Below are 20,446 nucleotides of genomic sequence, written 5' to 3' on the forward strand. Positions count from 1 at the left end.
TAAGGGTTTTGAAATATCAATCCTTACTCTTACCCTCATAAAACCTCCCACAAATTCTCCCCCCTCACAGCGGCAAACTGGTGACAATCATCTTTCTTTATCATTTTCAGTAAAGGGATATTTCTAATTTTTACCCAAAAATCAGCATATTTTAGATTTTTTTTAATTTTTATGGTGCAATATTGTATAACTTTCTGCTTGTCTTCCTCTCCGATTCTTCCATTACCACCAAACGTGTAGTGTGTGTGAATTTAGTATGCTATCGCCCCTCTCAATAGGAAAGGTCCTCAATATATATATTTTAATATCAACAATTATAAGTTCTTCACGAATCACTCATGTTGAAAATAAGTCATTAAAATAACTTGAAATAACCAAAAATAACCAAAATATATATCAAAAAACATAAAATATGAATTTAATTTGATGATATTAAAGAAATATAAAGGGAAAGACTAGAATATTGGATAAAAGTAGGTAGGGAAAGAGAAAACTATAAACCTTAAAACATAAAATAATCTTAAGGTTTAATAAATAAGCGTATGTGTGTCTCATGAATATTCTTTATGAGAATTTCATATTGTAACATAATTCTTAAATAACTTGGAACATCATATTATTATTTTCACATCCCCTTCAAAGTGGTGAAATCCTTATGTCTTTCAATTCCATATTTAGTAGAATATGCTATTAATATTTCTCTATTAAAATACTAAAAAAAAGGTCCAAAGTTGGAATATTGTTGCCTTATTTCTTTCTTATTCTTTAATTCTTCAATTCATTTTTCCCAAATTACCTAAAGAGTTCAATTTTTAGTTTAGATGATTTTTTTTTGGGGGGGGTGGTACATAAGGGGCAAAGCTCAAGGAAAGAGAACTACATAGAAACCAGACGGGTTCGTTTGGGAGTGCTTCTTCCCGAAGCGCTTATGACGTAAGTCCTTCTACAAAGAAGCAATTTATCGTTTGAATATCACATTTAAAAGTGCTTTTACACTACATAAAAGTGTTTTTTATATTTTGTTGAGTGTTTGGTTGACACAGTAAAAACGCTTTTAAAAGTAATTTAAAAAAATTTAAAGAATCCCAAAATATTAAACATAGGAAATAAAAATTCACATGATCCCAAAATAAAAACATGACTTAAAAAAGTATGAACTTCACCAAGTATAATTTGTAATCATTTTTAAAAATAAAAAAGGAATTAAACAGACATAAGAAGATTTGCAATTCTCTCGCATTTGTCAGCCATCTCACACCCATGGGTTAGATTTTGTTCTTCAACCATCTCTTCCCTATCGTAACTCCCGCCCCGCTAGAGGGAAGTAGCTTATCATCTTCGTCATACGGTTGGAATTTTTGATCTGTCATTGAGTGACATCTTATAAAGTTGTGAAGAGCCATTGAAGCAACAACTATTTGTATTTGTTTTTCCGTAGAAAAGTTATGCATCTATCGTATCATTCTCCGACGAGCTTGAAGCAATCGTGACCAGTGGTGCATCCAACATAAGGAGTGTCAAAAGATCATCCTATGACAGAAGTTGCGTTACGAATAAGTCAGTAAACATTATCTAGAATGTCTCCAGGATAAGTGTGTGAGTATTTATTGTAATCATCGTTCTATAGTGGATTTGTTATGGATTGAGAAGTCCCATAGATTTTCCTTAGAGGTGGGGTTTTACCACCTAAAATAATTCACATCGTGTTACTTTATTTTATGCTATGCACGTTTTAGGATTGATAAGCCATATCAATCATGCTACTGACGTTTATTTTTATTTATTGATTATAATTTTAAATTGGCCTATATATATTCACCCCCCCTCTAGGCATTTTTAGTCATCCTACAGGTAATTTCAATTGGCATAAGATCAGGTTGTTGAACACACTCAGCAAGATCTGACATACCTTAGGATGGATCGTATCGTGGGCTCAGTTGTACATCCACCATATTTCAATGGCAACAACTATGGTTCTTGGAAGGCTAAAATGAAGTCATTCTTTTGGTCTCTAGATGAACGTGTATGGCATACAGTGGTTCATAGATTTTCCAAACCTACTAAGAAAAATGGAAAAGGAGACCAAGAAAGCACAGTCCTCAAAACTAGAGAGGAATGGACTAATGCAGAAACCACACACAGTACCAATAACCAAAATTGGTTAAATGCTTTATTTACTGCCGTCTCTTCTAATCAATTTGAAGATATCTCTTGTTGTGATACTTTTAAAAAAGCTTGAGAAATTTTTCAGGTAACTCATGAAGGATCAAATACTATAAAGGACATCAAGCTTCAAATGCACACCTTATAGTTTGAGACACTCATGATAGATGAAAATGAAACTTTTTCTGAATTTTATGCTGAAGTTTGTGTCATTGTGAATGCATGTTCAAGTTTAGGTGAAAAAATTCCATAAGATAAGGTTGTCAAAAAGATTTTGAGATTCTTGCTTCAATAGTTTTAACCAAAGATCACTGGCCACTCCCAGAAAAACCAATATCATCGACAATGTGGAAATGACTGAAACCCAAACTCTTACACATTTAAAGCCCTCGATGATAGGACCCGCCCCAGATTCTCCCTTGGAACTGTAGAACCCTGTTTTTCTCCGGCATTTGCCCATTGCCAGCCCACTTACTAACATAACCCTTTCGCCTGATTCAAACAGAAATTAGGTCAAGGTTTCAACTGAAATTTCGACAGAATCTTCCCTGAAAAATGGATATTCCCAAATTAGAAACACCTGCAAACAAATGATAAATAATCCCAAATGGCTGACCTGTAACCCTCATCTCACGCGATTCTCTTCTCTCTTTCACTTAGTCTTATTTTCTCTCTTCTATTTTCTAAAACCCTAAGGGGCTGCGTATGCGGAGCCTCTCTCTCTCGACCTACCTCATCTTCAATCGACTCGGATCTTTCAAAGGACAAGATCGCATCCGATGTCACTCCTTCATCGATCTCTCATCCGCCATGTATCATCTCTCTCTCTCTCTCTCTCTCTCTCTCTCTCTCTCTCATCGACCTAAGCCTAACCCACATCACCTCTCTCTGCTTTGCACACACAAAGATGCACTGATCAATTCTAATCTTTGCACTCTTGAAGCAGCCGCCACAACCACCTCCCTAGCCGAAGGTAAATTCTCTCTCTTCTATACATTCTAGTTTTTTTGGCTTTGAAATTTATACCTATATCATATGAACTTATGCTCTGAACTTGAGAAAATATTTTGCATTTTTTTGAACTATTCTTCCATTCAATCACTGTGCTCAATCTGTCTGTGTCTCTGCTTTTTGATATAGTGAGGAAGAATAGAGAAAAACAGAGAAAAAAAAGCAAGTTTGATTTTGAGTATGAATTAGCTAGTGTGTCTGTGCTCAATCTGCTTGTGTGATGTCTGTTTTGGTTCAATTCAAAGATGATCTTTGCTAATTGGAATCTGTTCTGAAATTTTGGTTCAGTTCAAATGTTGGTTTTAATTTTAGGTTTTTTTAAGAGCAGTGGGTATTTTAGGGTATTTGGTTTGAATTTATGAAAGGAATGAAGCATGTTTGTAACCTAACCTTGTTTTTGTTTTCATCCACAGTTGTTTAGCATCTCTACTGTTGAGCTTTGAAAGTTGGGAAAATTTTGCTTAAATGGAGGTAAATATTTGCTGCTAACCTATTTTTGTTTTGTTTTAAGTTAATAAGTTTGTATTCTGTAATCTGTAATATGTTTTGTTGATTTAGTGTGTGATTTAAATCTATTTTGACTCTGTTTAAATCTATTTTTTAGATAATATATATGTTTTAATATGTTTATGGATAGGAAAGTTCTGTTTTGACTCTGTTTAAATACGTTTTTTGGATAATATATATATATATTAATATGTTTATGGATAGGAAAGTGAGAATTTTGACTGTTTAGATTTGTTAATTGGATAATATATATGTTTTAATCTGTTTATGGATAGGAAAACTATGTTTTGACTGTGTTTAAATCTGGTTTTTGATTAGGCTATATGTTTTAATCTGTTTATGGATAGGAAAACTCTATTGTGACTATGTTTAAATTTGGTTTTTGGATAGGATATATATTTTAATCTGTTTTATGGATAGGAAAATCTGCTTTGACGGATTAAATCTATTTTTTGGATATGATATATGTTTTAATCTGTTTATGGATAGGAAAACTTTGTTTGACTGTGTTTAAATATGGTTTTAATCTGTTTATGAATAGGAACCTGCTTCTAATGAGGCTCAAATGCATGGGAATGACGATTATGTACCTTGTGGTGATGCTGTTGTACCTCCTACAACAGCATCACAAAATCTAACACCATTACCATTAGAACCTAGTACTGGAAAGAGGAAACCTTGTAAGAAGGAGAGTGATGTGTGGGAACACTTTAAAAAGGGCTAAGTGCAAGTATTGTAGTGCTACTTATGCTAGACTAGCAACATATGGAAGTATCTAAACAAACAATGTTTGCATTACTCTTATAGGAACAAGGATAAGAACTTATGGACGCTCACATTTGATGCATCTAAGAGTAATGCTCTTGTTTCTAGGAATTTTAACAAAGATGATTGTTTGGATGCTTGTATTAGGATGGCAGTTCGAGATGAGCTACCTTTTAGTTTTGTGAAGGGTGAATGGTGAAAGGTTTAGGGAATTTTGTAGTGTTGCATGCCCATAATTTAATCCACTTTCTCGTAGAACTCTTGAAAGAAGATTTCTAGAAATGTACACAAAAATGAAGGAGAAGTTGAAAGTTGACCTTTGTTCACATAGAATATGCCTTACAATCGATACTTGGACATCGGTTCAAAATGTGAATTACATGGTATTGACTACCTACTTTGTTGACTCCGACTATAAAATGCAAAAAAGAATCCTAAATTTTTGTGTAATTGATAATCATAAGTGGGAGAGGATTGAGAAATTACTTGAAAATTGTTTGATTGATTGAGGACATGAGAAGATACTCACAATTACTGCGGATAATGCAGCTGTCAATACTAAGGCAATTGATTATGTGAGGAAGAAAATAAATGGGTGGAAAAATTCGAATAATGTGTTAGGAGGAGTTCACATGCATATGAGGTGTAGTGCTCATATAATCAATTTGATTGTTAAAGAGGGTTTGAAGAGATTAGAAAGCTCAATTATGGCAATCCGTAATGCAATCAAGTTTGTGAGGTCATCACCTTCTCGGTTGAGTTACTTCAAAATGTGTGTTGAGACGAAAAAATAAAGTGCAAGGGGTTGGTGGTGATGGATGTGCCCACTATGTGGAATTCCACTTATTTGATGCTTAATACGGCATTGAAATTTCGAAAAGCTTTTGATAGGATGGGGGATGATCCTGATTCTTCCTACTTAATGTACTTCAAGGAAGAGGAAAGAGATGACGAGAGAAATGAAGGCATTGAAGGAAATGGGAAAGAGAAGGGAAAGTCTAAGACTAATAAGAGAGTGGGTCCACCTAGTGATGAAGATTGGGAAAAAGCCGTGACATTTGTAATGTTTTTGAAGACTTTCTATGATGTTACTTTGAAAATTTCAGTTTCTTTTCATCCAACATCACACTCAACCTTCCATGACTTAATTGCCATAGATGGGGAGATTCGGGAGTTGTATAAATATGATGTTACAATTACTATTGAAGAACGGACAGCCATGGACACGCTTTTAAATGATATGGCAGCATCAATGAAGAAGAAATATGATAAATATTGGGGTGAACTTCATAATGTGAACCCATTCTTGATGATAGGAGTTGTGATTGACCCTCGATTCAAGCTTCGCAATTTGAAGCACATCTTTGATGAAATATTTGAAAATAATCTTACTTGTGATAGATTGGTGGCTCAAAACACAAATGAGGTGAAACAACTTCTTTTGAATATGTATGCAGTGTATAAGCCTAGTAGTAACAATATGGGTGCTACTAGTACTACCAATAAGAGTGGTGGTAGTACTAACAATGAAACTGAGTCTTCTTTGGTTTTTAGAGGTCATAAACGAAAAACCATGATGGAAAAGTGGAAAAAATTCAACAAGAAAGTGAGAAGGTGGTTATAACACATGAAGTGGATAGGTACTTGTTGGATCCACTTTAATCCATTGATGATGAGTTTATACTAGGTGGTGGAGAATAAATGGGCTTAAGTATCCTACTTTGGCATCAATTGCAAAGGATGTGCTTGCAATCCCTACTTCCACAATAGCTTCGAAGTCTTGTTTTAGCACAAGTGGCAGAGTGATTGACTCATTTCGAAGCTCATTGTCTCCTAGGATGGTTGAGGCTTTGATTTGCTCTCAAAATTGGATAAGGTCTGAATATATATCTTTCTTGCAATATGTGCCAAACATTGATGAGATGGAGTTCTATGAATCAATTGAAATGGGTAATATTTTCATTTGTATAAGTATATTTGAATCCGATTATTTTCTTATTTTTATGTGTTCTAACTCAAATCTTGTAGATTTATTTTATTATATTTTGTAGAAATGGGGAGTAAAACATCTACGACAAATTTGAATAAGACTCAACCTTCTTAGTGTGATATATTGTAATTATGATTTGTTGATCGTGAAACTCGGTGTTAATTCTTTAAGTGTTTTGTAGGTTGCTTTGTTGAGGCTTTTGGAAGAATGGATGAAGCAGATTTTTTGCATTGATATTATCTTTATGTGTATTTTTATGATAGGTTGTAATCTTTCATAAGTTTAATTTGGATTGCTTGCTTTATTTGTGTGTTATTTTTTTGCAATGGTTAGTAAGACCTTATATGTCTTTTCCTTGGTTGGTTGATGATTTTGTGAATGTGGGATTTATTTAGTTGTTTAGAAACTTAGATTGGAATGATGGATTTGTATGGGTTATACTTGAATTTGCATGATTTCAGGATTTGAAAGAGAAGTAAAAAGTGATTTGGGCATGTTAATAAGAACTTATTAGGTTTTACAATTTGACAACAAAAAAAGGGTTTGGGCTGAAAGTAAATATGATTTGGGCTTTTTTTGGCTGAAAATGAATATGATTTGGGCTTCTGAAAATGGTAGTATTGGGCTCAAGCCCAAACCGATCAAAATCCAGAACCGAGGCCCATTTACAGTTTAGCCCAATTTCGGGTTTTACCCAAGACTGACCCAACTCGAGAACTGAGTTCTTTATCAGTTCAACCCACGGGTAAGCCAAAATTTGACCCGACCCCAACCGTGCCTAGGCCTATTCCCATATGTTATGTATTCTGAATGTTGTTGGGTGTAAATTGAATGTTGTAGTTCTTTTGGTTTCCAAATTTACAAGGAATGTGGAATGGAAGCTTTATTTTGATTCAATTGGCATTTGTTTCAATACCAAACTTGACAATTTCACACTACAATAAATTTCCTGCTTACTCAATTGATATAACAAAATGCTACTAAAAACCATCTCATTCTAAACTTTAATTCTTCTAATGATATAGTGGAAAACATAAATTAGAAAAAAAGAGCATAGGGTCCTTTTGGCTTGCTTGCTTAAAAGAATAATACCTGTTTAGTAACATGAGCATCTAGAGCACTTAATAGGTCGTCAAATATGTAAACATCTGAATTAGAATATACAGCCCTAGCCATTGAGACTCTTTGCTTTTGACCACCACTAATATTAACCCTTTTTTAGCCAATCTCTGTTAGATCTCGACCCTGCAACATTGATTTGGTTGTGCAAATTTAATGCTAAGAAAATTATGTTTAACCGTTCAAATAAGCGATGACTATTCTTGAAAACAATATTTTTGTTTCAATAGAGATACTGGAAGAATAACTTCTTCAATCATTATCATAGTGGTGATAGAAATAAAGGAAATTCTGCAGCAATAACACAAATCTTGTTACAGATCTCTCAAGGTTAATACCAAAAAAGCTCACCTATTATAAAATTTAAAAAAGAACAAAAATGCCAACTATTAACCCAGTCACGCAATACATACATACATGATACAAGGGCAAGCAACCAAAGATAGTAAGCAGGGAACTTCCCAAAAAATATAACAATTAATATAGCTCCTTTTATATGCAAATTCAATATGGGCCAACACATTGCTGAACACTATCAAGTGAAATGATAGAAGTTTGAAAATAGCAAATTTCCTAGAAGAATGTAGGCTGCAGAGTATGTGCGAACTATATATTCTCATCTCTTACTAGTACCAAGAGATTGCATTATATACGATTTGGGCTTTTTTTGGGTAAAAATGAATACGATTTGGGCTTCTGAAAATGGTAGTATTGGGCTTAGGCGCAAACCAATCAAAATCCAAAACCGACTCAAGAATCGAAGCCCATTTACGGTTTAGCCCAATTTCGAGTTTTACCCAAGACCCGACCCAACCCAAAAACCGAGTTTTTCATTTATTCAATCCACAAGTCGGCCAAAATTTGACCCAATCCGAACCGTGCTCAGGCCTAGACACATGCACCATTTTGACATTTGAGCTAATGTTTTTAATAGAAAACCCGAAGGTCACTTTCGGCATTGCAGTACTCTCTTTATAATACGAGCTCCCTTTGAGGCTGAAACCCTAAAATTGCTTGTTTTTCACGCCGAGCAAAATGTTCAACTGTTTATTTCTTACAGGGTCTTTTTTTTCTTCCTTGGAAAACAAATTTAAAAATTGTTGATTCTTTTGGCTGGAAGATGGTTATTGATTTTTTATTTTTGATTTACGTTATCTTTCGGTTCAAGTATGATTCCCGATGATGAACAAATTGAAAAAGCTAAAGAGCGGTAAGCGTGGTTGTTTTCTTCATCAGCCTATACTCACCACCACTGTAACCTCTCTCTCTCTCTCTCTCTCTCTCTCTCTCTCATACATACATACATACATATATATATATATACTCAGTGCTGTTGAGTATACAGGCTGTTGATGAACGCCACTTGCTTCAAACCGTGAATGATTCGTTAAAAGCTATGAGATCTGAGGGAATTTTGATAGATCTCACTCTATACAACTACCCATTCGGGGATTTAGCCTTAAACGTGGTTAAAATTTGCAGAACTAGTTACTTTTACCCTTGCATGTTCATTTCTGTCCCAAATTTCCTTGCTTTCATAGTTATGCTTTTGCTTTGCTACTGATTGTTTATACTGCTCTACTTCTGAAATGGATTTTCGTAAGAACCCATTTTTATTACTGCGTGTTAGGCATTTGATGTTAAGTTGGCCCAAGATCTGCTAATGTCCGTGACTATGGTTTGTAAACTACAGTGGCATATTTTTTTAAGTGGATTTTTGTTTTTTCATTTTGTCATATGTAGTGGGTTCCTGGTATCGTTAAGTTGGATTCTGGGGGAATGATGATATATGCACTGGGCTCTGAGCAGTTTGTAACTGCTATTATTGATGGAAATGTAGCCTAGAAATATGACCCTTGTAGAAATCTTTAACCTTGCTGTGATACAGGTGTTCCAACTAACCCAAAGTTGATAGTAGTAATGCTGTGTTATGATCAGATATGCTGTCTTTTTGTCTGTTCTGTGTATCTCCATGATCTACTTTTAGATGGCCGTTCTTTGTCGAGTTTTTAACAATGTTTTCGAGTGTAGCTAATTTGCTGCCACAGCAAGATGGTCCAATTTTTATTAGCCTAATGATGGAAAACTCATTTTTGGAGCGGTTCTGTGGATTATTGTTAGGAGCCTTTTCTATTACTTTTTGATGTACTAGCCATTATCATCATCATAAACACCATCCTCTCTGTCTGTCTGTCTGTCTGTCTCTCTCTCTCTGTCTCTCTCTCTCTCTCTCTCTCTCTCTCTCTCTCTCTCTCTCTCTCTCTCCCCCTGGCTTGTGTGGTTGAAGATGTGAAGAGGCTCGTAGTGATAATCCAGTGGTTAACCGTCAATGACCGGATATAGCTATGAGATCTGAAGGCTTGTCCAGAGACATTTGTTCCTCCTAAGATATGGTGATTGAATCTTAAATCATTTTTGTTCCTCAGTTATTCTATTGTTGTATTTTCTTAGTTTCCACATATTTATTACATCCTTTATTTACCATTGCATCGAAGTTGCGACTGCGTTTCGTTGTAGTAGTGATGCTGTGTTAACGATGAGATCTACTCTTTTGTCTATTCTGTGTCTCCATGATATAACTGTAGATGCCCACTGGTTTTTTTTTTTAAAGCATGTTTTCTAGTGTAGCTATTTTGCTGCCTCAGTAATGTGGTTCAATTTTTATTAGCCTAATGATGGAAAACTCATTTTTGGAGCGGTTCTGTGGATTATTGTTAGGAGCCTTTTCTATCATTTTTGCTGTACTAGCCATTGTCATCATCATAAACACCATCCTCTATCTATCTCTCTCTCTCTCTCTCTCTCTCTCTCTCTCTCTCTCTCTCCGGCTTGTACAGTTGAAGATGTGAAGAGGCTCATAGTGATAATCCAGTAGTTAACCGTCAATGACCAGACATAGCTATGAGATCTGAAGGCTTGTCTGGAGACATTTGTTTCTTTTAAGATATGGTTATTGAATCTTAAATCATTTTTGTTCCTTAGTTATTCTATGGTTGTATTTTCTTGGTTTCCACATATTTATTATGCTCCTCCTTTATTATGTCCTTTATTTACCATTGCATCGAAGTTGCGACTGCGTTTCGTTGTAGTAGTGATGCTGTGTTAACGATCAGATCTACTCTTTTGTCTATTCTGTGTCTCCATGATATAACTGTAGATGCCCACTGGTTTTTGTTTTTTTAAAGCATGTTTTCTAGTGTAGCTATTTTGCTGCCTCAGGAAGGTGGTTCAATTTGTATTAGCCTAATGATGGAAAACTCATTTTTGGAGCGGTTCTATGGATTATTGTTAGGAGCCTTTTCTATCATTTTTGCTTTACTAGCCGTTATCATCATCGTAAACACCACCCTCTCTCTCTGTTTCTCTGTCTCTCTCTCTCTCTCTCTCTCTCTCTCTCTCTCTCTCTCTCTCTCTCTCTCTCTCTCTCTCTCTTTCTCTTTCTCTTTCTCTTTCTCTTTCTCTTTCTCTTTCTCTCTCTCTCTCTCTCTCTCTCTCTCTCTCTCTCTCTCTCTCTCTATGTGGCTTGTATGGTTGGAGATGTGAAGAGGCTCGTAGTGATAATCCAGTGGTTAACCGTCAATGACCAGACATAGCTATGAGATCTGAAGGCTTGTCTGGAGACATTTGTTTCTTTTAAGATATGGTTATTGAATCTTAAATCATTTTTGTTCCTTAGTTATTCTATGGTTGTCTTTTCTTGGTTTCCACATATTTATTATGCTCCTCCTTTATTATGTCCTTTATTTACCATTGCCTCAAAGTTGCGACTGCATTTCGTTGTAGTAGTGATGCTGTGTTGACGATCAGATCTACTCTTTCCTCTATTCTGTGTGTCTGCATGATATAACTGCATATGCCCACTTGTTTTTGTTTGTTGTTTTTAACCATGTTTTCTAGTGTAGCTATTTTGCTGCCTCAGGAAGGTGGTTCAATTTTTATTAGCCTAATGATGGAAAACTCATTTTTGGAGTGGTTCTGTGGATTATTGTTAGGAGCCTTTTCTATCATTTTTGCTTTACTAGCCGTTATCATCATCGTAAACACCATCCTCTCTCTGTCTCTCTGTCTCTGTCTGTCTCTCTGTGTGGCTTGTATGGTTGGAGATGTGAAGAGGCTCGTAGTGATAATCCAGTGGTTAACCGTCAATGACCAGATATAGCTATGAGATCTGAAGGCTTGCCCAGAGACATTTGTTCCTTTTAAGATATGGTTATTGAATCTTATATCATTTTTGTTCCTCAGTTATTCTATGGTTGTATTTTCTTGGTTTCCGCATATTTATTACACTCCTCCTTTATTATGTCTTTTATTTACCATTGCATCAAAGTTGCGACTGCATTTCGTTGTAGTAGTGATGCTGTGTTAACGATCAGATCTACTCTTTTGTCTATTCTGTGTCTCCATGATATAACTGTAGATGCCCATTCGTTTTTGTTTTTTTTTTTTAAACTGTGTTTTCTGGTGTAGCTATTTTGCTGCCTCAGGAAAATGTTTCAATTTTTATTAGCCTAATGATGGAAAACTCTTTTTTGGAGTGGTTCTGTGGATTATTGTTAAGAGCCTTTTCTATCATTTTTGCTGTACTAGCCATTGTCATCATCATAAACACCATCCTCTATCTATCCATCTCTCTCTCTCTCTCTCTCCCCCCCTCCCTGGCTTGTAGTGTTGAAGATGTGAAGAGGCTCATAGTGATAATCCAGTGGTTAACTGTCAATGACCAGATATAGCTATGAGATCTGAAGGCTTGTCTAGAGACATTTTTTTTCCTTCTAAGATATGCTTATTGAATCGTAAATCACTTTTGGTCCTTAGTTATTCTATGGTGTTTTGTCTTCATTTCTACATAACTATTATGCTCCTTATTTTGTCCCTTACTGACCATTGTATGGAATTTGTGACTGCATTTCGTTTTAAACATTTGCACTGAGCAATATGTATTCCCCGTGTGTGCAAATATCCTTCCCAAGGTGCCCTTGAAACGCTGATAAAATTAATGTGATGGAACTTCAGTCAACTGCAAATAGTAGAGCGTCCTGGAATGTGGTTATTTTGACATTGTCAATGGCACAGTTGAGAGTTTCAATTGGTTTGTTTTTCTTTTGGTTTGGTGTGACTATTTGGAAACTATTGTATGAAATTTTGTTTGCTAGTGCTAGTTTAGATATTTAAGGTGTATGGCTAACTGTATGAGATTCCGTAGATTAAATTGTGTTTGGTGGTAGATTCCATTTTAGTACTCCATTGATCTGATCTTTGTTGGAATTCAAATAAAAGGTGAAGTTATTATTGTAGGTTTGAGCATATGAGACTTTAAAAAACAACGCTGTACTAATGATCAGATCTAGTGTCTTTTGTTTATTCTGTGGCTTTCCACGTTCTACTTGTGGTCGTCTGAGTTTATATTTCTTGCCTTTTTTTTATTTTCTGGGATTACCTTGTAATGTAATCTAACAAATTTGTTGCCTCAGAAAATTGGTGCAATTTTTTATTAGCCTGGTGATGGAAACCTCATTTTTTTTGTTATGATTTTTATAGCACTTTATATAATAAGACTGCAGGTACCTGAATAGTTTTTTGTAACACAGTTTCTTATTACTTTCAATGAGCTTTAAAATTTAAATCTGGTTTTCATTTGTGAAGTACAGAACAGTTATGAACTGTTTGAGTACCTTTGAGCTTACTTAATGTCTCAATTTTTTTACTAGATATATTTGTATAAACTAAGATCTTTAGAATATTTAAGAATGTATATTAATTTATAATTTATATATTAATTATTTAATTTAAATGTAATTTAATGGTGTCAGGCATTTGATGTTAAGTTGGTTCAAAATCTGCCAATGTCTATGACCATGGTTTGTATTATGGCTTGTTGTGTATAATGGCATAGTTTTGAAGTGGATTTTAAAATTTTCTTTTCAGTGGTCTGGGTTAATTGCTAAGTGGGACTTTGGTGAACAATGATACATGCATTGGGCTTGGAGCAGTTTATGACGGCGGCCATTGATGGAAATGCAACCTAGAAAGCTATATATGACCCCTGTAGAAATCCTTGCATTCCTGTGATACGGGTGTTGCAATGTTAGGATGAAATTTTTATCTGCTAGTTGTAGGTGTCTGGCTGACTGCATGAGATTCCATAGAAGTAAATTGTGTTTATCTGGTATCATCGTCCTTTTATGTGAGATGGGTAAATAAGCCGCTTTATTTTCAAATTGGGTGTTCGGAACATGGTGTTGATTGACAATCTGCTCATGTTCATGGCTATGGTCGTATTTGTGGTGAATAATTTATAGCGAATTGGTATTAAAATTGAGTGATGTGTGCATGCACTGAGCTCCGAGCTGTGGTTATTGATGGAAATGCAGGCAGCTTAGAAAACTATATATGAGCCTCCATGAAATCCTTTTGCTTTTCTGTTCGCAGGTGTTGGATTTAAAATGAAATTTCTTTTTGGGCTAGATTGGATTCTTAAGGTATGGATTGGACTTTGTAGTATTAAACTGTGTATAGAATTGGATTTTGTGTGATTACAATCATCGGATCAGTTGCACTCCTTTGGCCTGATGATGGAAAACTCATTTCTGGGAGCAGTACTATGGATTATTATAAGTACGAGCCTTTTCTATCATTCTTTCCATGCTAGTCCTCATCATCATCATCATCATCATCATCATCATCACCACCACCACTCTCTCTCTCTCTCTCTCTCTCTCTCTCTCTGTGGCATGCATGGCCGAAGATGTGAAGAGGCTCATATTGATAATCCAGTAGCTAACCTTCGATGACCAGATATAGCTATGAGATCTGAAGGCTTGTGCAGAGACAAATTTTACGTTTGTAGTGATAACATCCTCTCTAAGGTGACCTTGCAACATGGATTCAATAAATTTTATAGTCAACTGGAAATAGTTGTGGTGTCCTGTGATGCAGTGATGATGCAGGAGCATCTATTAGAATTTCCTAATCTAAGTGGGCATCAGCCAAAAAGCTAAGTTTTAGTTGTATTAAATTTATAGGTTATTTTATTACTTGTTTTCCTATTCTTACTAGGATTTGGATTTAATTTCCTGTTTAGGTTTTTAATTTCCTATATCAATTAGGTTTTTTATATTCTAGTATAAATAGGCTATTAAGAGAATGTTGTATTTAGTTTTGTTGATGAATATAATTTCAGACTTTAGTCTATAGAGTTTCTATTGGTGTTTTGCCCTAGAACTCAATTATCTTCGTTCCAACTTCGATTCTACTGCTATATCCTTCTATTCTCTGTATTTTTGATATGTTTGGGTCACTGGACAGCAGCTTATAGCCGCTGCCCTGCATCAAGTGATCTTTACAATGGCACTCTGATCTCATCCATGGTTTTGTTTTTCTTTTGGTCTGGTATGTACTACAAGTGGGGAACTGCTATGTTTGATTCTTGCGTATATGCGCTTTATATGCGTAGACATTTGCCCAATGATGCATACTTGTGTTCTTTGGTGGTTGATTTGATTGTCAGTATGAGCCTTGATGCTTGTGTTTTTGAGTTGTTGTCGTTGTTGTTGTTGTTGTTGTTGTTGTTGCCATGGCAAGGCTGTAAATGAAAATCAAAGCCCACCATTATTGATACATTCAGGACATGATAAGATCTGAGGGCTTTTTTTCCTTTCTTTTCTTTTACTTGGGTAAGTGGTGTCAGGAAATGGATATTTGTTGGTTTACACGTTGAAGGTATGTTGGCAAATGTCTTTGTTGTCGGTCTTATGCGTTGTTTCTATTCTTCATCATGTTGATTCATATGTGATAACAAGTTTGTTGTATCTATATAAATTTTCCTTTGGTTTTAATGTTGAAACCTATTAGCTCTTTCAACATGACAATGTGCAGTTTTTTCTCATTATTTTTCCTACTTTCTCTCGTTTAGAACTCTGTTAAGTCTGGACTGGAGGAATTTTATAGTTGCAGTCTATGACAACTTGGGTGTCTTTTTTGCTCGTATTTTGATTGGCTCTCATTTTGACAATTATTTGCTGCCTCTTCCAGCATTAAAGGTGTATGCTCTGACTCTATGCTCTGACTCTCTGGTTAAGAGTCCCTGTAATGTTTGTGTTTGACTGGGCTGTTTAGGTATTGTTGGGTTACAGTCTCTGTTCCTATAAGTTGTTTGCTTAAGTACCTCAGCCCTGGTAGTGTTTAGTGTTTTTGCCTTTAGATTAGAGTGTGGATAACTAGGTTTTTAATTTTCCAGGGCTTGCAAACAATTATGACAGATTTTTTCTGCTTCTGTGTTTTTTTTAAGTTGATTTATGGGATTAATCAGTCTTGCGCTCACTTGGCAAATGATTTTTCCCCAGCTTTATCTGATTCTATACATCTTTTGTCTGTTATGATAGTTCATCTACCTGCACCTATTTGAGTTCACCACCCATGGTTAGCTCTATTTTTTTATTTTTTTATTTTTTTATTTTTTTATTTTTTATTTTTTATTTTTTGAAAACCCAGAACTCCACTTTGTCAGCTTCCAAACTGGGGCCCACCGGTCAAACCCTACAATCTTTGGGCGGCAAGGAAATACAAGCATAATGCTTGGTAGGTACCTTGATGAGTGTTGAACCCCTAACCTCTTTGAGGGGGCCAACTAGTCCCAAACCCACTAGACTACAATTCATTGGTCCCAAGGTTAGCTCTATGATGGATGACGAAATTTCATCGAGCAGCTGCTTGGTTTGATCTGTCATTGACCTTTATAACCCCACAACCCTCTCTTTCTCCTTTCCTCTGTGTGTGTATGTGTGTGTGTATGTATATATATCTTGGTTGTGGGGGATGGTTTTTGGTAGATCCCATTAGCATTAAGCTGTGAATGATTTGATGGAATCTATAAGTTCTGAGGGCCTTCTCACACTCTAGTTTCTCTAGTTTTCTGTATTGAAGGTTGCCGAAACTGCTGAGTTCGTGTACCCAATTTGTTGATATGAAAATAGCCGCATGTGCCCATCTGAATTTGATTGATTTTGCACATCATGGGGATTTGGATTGTTTAGGATTCAAAATTCACGCACAATTGCAATTTTTTTTCACCACTGCAGCTGTGTATCCATTTTTTTCTCTTTTTTGTTTTTTCTTTGGCTAATGAAAATACATAATGAATGTTGAAGCAAATCCATTTTCATAATTCTTGTTATCATGTTGTTTATAGCACATCTATTTCAATCAGCTGTTTATGCTTTTTTGGGTTTATGTGGATGCAGAAGTTTTGAAATTTGAACGGTTTTCTGCTAGGATATCGATTTTTATATGACAGCACCTCCTTGGGTAATTATGAGCTGTTTTTGTTTGCTCAATTATATTTCAGTTTGTAAAATTGTTCTTGTAAAAGATAGTCATCAGTTCAATTCTCACACCCTTTGCATTCATTAATTTACCCATTGACCGCCGAGTATTTACATATATTTTTTGTTAGCTGAAGTAATTTGCTATTTCCTTCATGTATAAGTTATTGTATGTGCTGTAGCTGTATGGAAATCATATATGGTTGGTTTCTTTTGGATAATGCTTTTGAGCATTCTCTGATAATATGCCCGATGATGCAAATCTGATTTCATGGATCAGTGCTTCACTGTAAGCCTCCATTTGTTACACCACTGTGACTGTCGTCAATGTCTTCTGCTGCTGCTGCTGCTGCTGCTTCTTCTTCTTCTTCATCTTCATCATCATGTTTATTATTATTATTATTATTATATGTGGCGATGATCCAGTGGTGTTACTGAATGTTGATCGGCTTTCAAAGAAGTTTCACTGTCTCAAATGTCTGAGGGCCCAAAACTTCATTTGGCAATTTAATTCATTGATAGGCCAATGGATTTTACCTGTGCTGTCTAAATGCGTCCCATCTGTTAATTAATGAAAATACATTTACAAGTTCAATAACAGAAAATTATAGTACTCTTATTAAAAGACCACAATAAAATTTTCACCAAAAAAGAAAATAGAGAAAAATAACACTTTCGGGAATATTTTTATAAAAAAGGAAAGAGAGAGACATGCTAGTTTGTGGTTAAGCTGCATTACTCGGCAAGGAGTTCCTTGGAATGGGCAAGAGGGAAGCGTCATCCAGTCTTGAACTACTGCTTGCCTTCTTTCTTTTAAGGAGATACGAGGAAGATATGCACATGCACGTCATGTAAAGAATGTAGGAACTCCTCCATTCCTACTTATATGGTGAAGGAAGTATATGAAACTAGTTTTGTTTTTGGTTAGTAGTGCGCTGTAATGGCCCATATCATTGCCAAAATTTACTAACCGGTGTCGGTATATTCGAATTGCCAACAACTGTGTGAATATTAACACGTAAAACTAAAAATTATATGAATTTCAAATTAAAATCTGAAATTTATTATCTGAAAAATTAAGAATTAGACTAATTAGAATGATAATTTCTGTGAGTTTATTAACACATAGGTATAAAAATTATATGAATCTTAAATTCAAATTTGTAATTTATTATCTGGAAAATCAAGAATTAGATTAATGAAGTGGTGAATCTCTCTTCTATTCCTTGCTAAACCCAAAGCTTTGGCACGTGGAATGACAAAAAATAAAATTAAATAAATAACTACTGCCGACGTGTCCATCCTGACGCGGACGCAGCGTCTGCTTCTCTTTTGCTTTTGTCTGTTTGTTTGCTGAGAAATGTTCTACCTTTTTTCCCCTTGATTTCTCATGGATGTTTTTTCTGTTTGATGAGAAGAAAGTATGGGAGCGAAGAGTAACCTTCGTTTCCTCGCGCATCTCTGCCATTGATTTTCTTTGTTAGAAATGTACAATTATGTTTCTCTGTGCTTTCTCTTCTCTGGGTTTTCTAATTTAACCAAGAGAACCAAAATGGGGTCTCAAATTTAGCGAAGAGAACACAGTCTTTCTCTGGTTTTCCCAATTCTCAATGGTCCTCTGCCTCAACCAAGAAAACCCAATTACGTTTAAGATTGATTTTTCACTTCTGGATTCATCTCTCTACGTCTTTCTCAGAGATTTGGATGTTTCTGTTTTTTTAGCACAGAGATTAAGGAGGCTCTTGAAATTGGCAAAAGTCTGAAGCTTTTGGCTTGAAAAGGAGGTAAAATCTTCTTATTAAAGACTTTCCGTTTTCTTTAAGCATTTTTCAGTGGCGAGCTCCTAATTTTTGCTTAGTAACTACAGACTGCTACACCAGCAGAAAATTTTGGGAGAGAGTGAATGAGTGAAAGGTCTTACATTTCCCGTGACGCTTAAATTGCTTATGTTCTAGTATTCTAGTATGTGTTGCAACTATTAGCATATACAAATGTTTTGTCTACTAAGGATTACGTAGAATACAATTACACTTGAATTAGAGTTAGATTGTATCAATAAGAAAGCTTTTCTGAGTTCTCTTTGGCTACTCTGCTACATTTTTAGAACCGTAAATTATTGTAGAGTAGATTCTGCCATTAGAGAATATAAGACCTTTTTTTTGTTACTGATATTAATACTAATATGATTGAGCCGGCAAAATTTGAAAAACAGAAGACATTTCTGATTATGTGGGTGGTTAGTCATGAACTGTGATTCATCATGTGGAAATCCCACATGCATAAGCTGTCTTGCATTAATATTTCTTTTGATTTAAGCATATGGTGTTTCCATCTAACTCTAAGCTTAATTGCTCATTGTTTCCACAGGAGGAGGAGATGGAGATAAACAAAGAAAACAGGAAACGTCCTTCATCAGACTCTCTTGTACAGCAAAGTCAATGGGAACTGCACAATTCTGACCCCCCAACAGTTGCCTTTGCTCGTTCTATGGATATAAATAGAGAAAACAAGAAACGTGCTTCATCAGACTCATTTTTACAGTGGAGCCAATGGCAACTGCTCGATTCTATCCTTCCAACAGGTGGTTTTGCTCACTCTTTTGGTCTTGAGGCAGCAATACAAGCTCGCATAGTCTCTTGTCCTGAAGATCTCCAAACTTTTGTAATCCATCTGTTGGAGAATACTGGAAGCTTACTCCTTCCTTTTGTCTATTCTACAACAATGTCGCCTGATTTTGAGACCAGGCGCAAACTCGACAAAATGTTGGATGCAATATTAACTAATGAAGTGAGTAGGAAGGCATCAATTTCACAAGGGTCGGCATTGATGAGGGTGGCTGCATCCGTGTACTCAGAAATACCATCTCTTAAATCTATGAGGGAAGCTTCTTTAAGTTCTGGGGTTGTTTCTTTTCACCATGCCCCTATGTTTGGGGTTATATGTGGTCTGCTCGGGTTGGACAGCGCTACTTCTCAAAGAGCTTACATGTTTATTACAATGAGAGATGTTATTTCTGCTGCAACAAGGCTCAATTTGGTAGGGCCCCTTGGTGCGGCTGTACTGCAGCATCAGATTGCTCCTGTTGCTGAAGCTATACTGAATCGATGGAAGGACCGTCCAGTTGAGGAAGCATGCCAAACTGTTGCTTTGCTTGACATTGTGCAAGGTTGCCATGGCTACCTGTTTTCTAGACTGTTCTGTTCTTGAAGTCCCCAAATAAATGCATCAAATGGCGGAGCCTGCTTGAACTTTTCTTAATCTTCTTTGGGAAAAGCTTCATCCAAAGACTGAGGAAGCATTTAATTCAAAATTCTCTTTTCAAGATGTGGAAGTTCCTAGTTACAAAGAGAAAATATGTATTACTCAATTTCTTTCTGGTTTTCTTTCAACTCATGGCAACAAATACAGAACAGGAAATTCAAAAATAAGACCTCCTAAAGGGAAGCGCTTAGATAGATGCACGTATTTATGGCAACATGTGGCAAACAATTCAGAACACTCATGGAAAATCATCCGCATAAAATATGTCAGTCAACATTTACTTCAGAGATTTTCTTCCTTTTCAATTTAC

At 35.6% G+C, this 20,446-nt stretch overlaps 1 protein-coding gene, 2 non-coding genes and 1 pseudogene across 3 annotated transcripts; all 4 read left to right on the top strand.

The window, feature by feature from the left end:
- Nucleotides 1-3,639: 3,639 nt before the first annotated feature.
- LOC148915980 (zinc finger BED domain-containing protein RICESLEEPER 2-like) lies at nucleotides 3,640-6,070 on the top strand (annotated as a pseudogene).
- Nucleotides 6,071-8,583: 2,513 nt separating this feature from the next.
- UREF (urease accessory protein F) lies at nucleotides 8,584-20,242 on the top strand. Its single transcript, XM_089054496.1, has 2 exons — nucleotides 8,584-8,809; nucleotides 19,243-20,242. Exons 1-2 carry the CDS (start codon nucleotides 8,735-8,737, stop codon nucleotides 20,080-20,082), a joined length of 915 nt encoding a protein of 304 aa, XP_088910622.1. The 5' UTR covers nucleotides 8,584-8,734; the 3' UTR covers nucleotides 20,083-20,242.
- LOC148915981 (small nucleolar RNA snoR118) lies at nucleotides 9,331-9,411 on the top strand. Its single transcript, XR_016128389.1, has one exon. It is a non-coding gene; the product is annotated as a small nucleolar RNA snoR118 (small nucleolar RNA).
- LOC148915982 (small nucleolar RNA snoR118) lies at nucleotides 13,515-13,598 on the top strand. Its single transcript, XR_016128390.1, has one exon. It is a non-coding gene; the product is annotated as a small nucleolar RNA snoR118 (small nucleolar RNA).
- Nucleotides 20,243-20,446: the final 204 nt, after the last annotated feature.

Source organism: Prunus mume, linkage group LG6 (genome assembly GCF_029339155.1).
Source record: "Prunus mume cultivar Tortuosa linkage group LG6, ASM2933915v1, whole genome shotgun sequence".
NCBI classification, from domain to species: Eukaryota; Viridiplantae; Streptophyta; class Magnoliopsida; order Rosales; family Rosaceae; genus Prunus; species Prunus mume.

Coding starts and splice junctions, on each gene's coding strand:
- UREF (XM_089054496.1), top strand. CDS start 8,735: ATGATGAACAAATTGAAAAAGCTAAAGAGCGGTAAGCGTGGTTGTTTT. Junction 8,810..19,242: donor AGCCTATACTCACCACCACT/GTAACCTCTCTC, acceptor TTGTTTCCACAG/GAGGAGGAGATGGAGATAAA.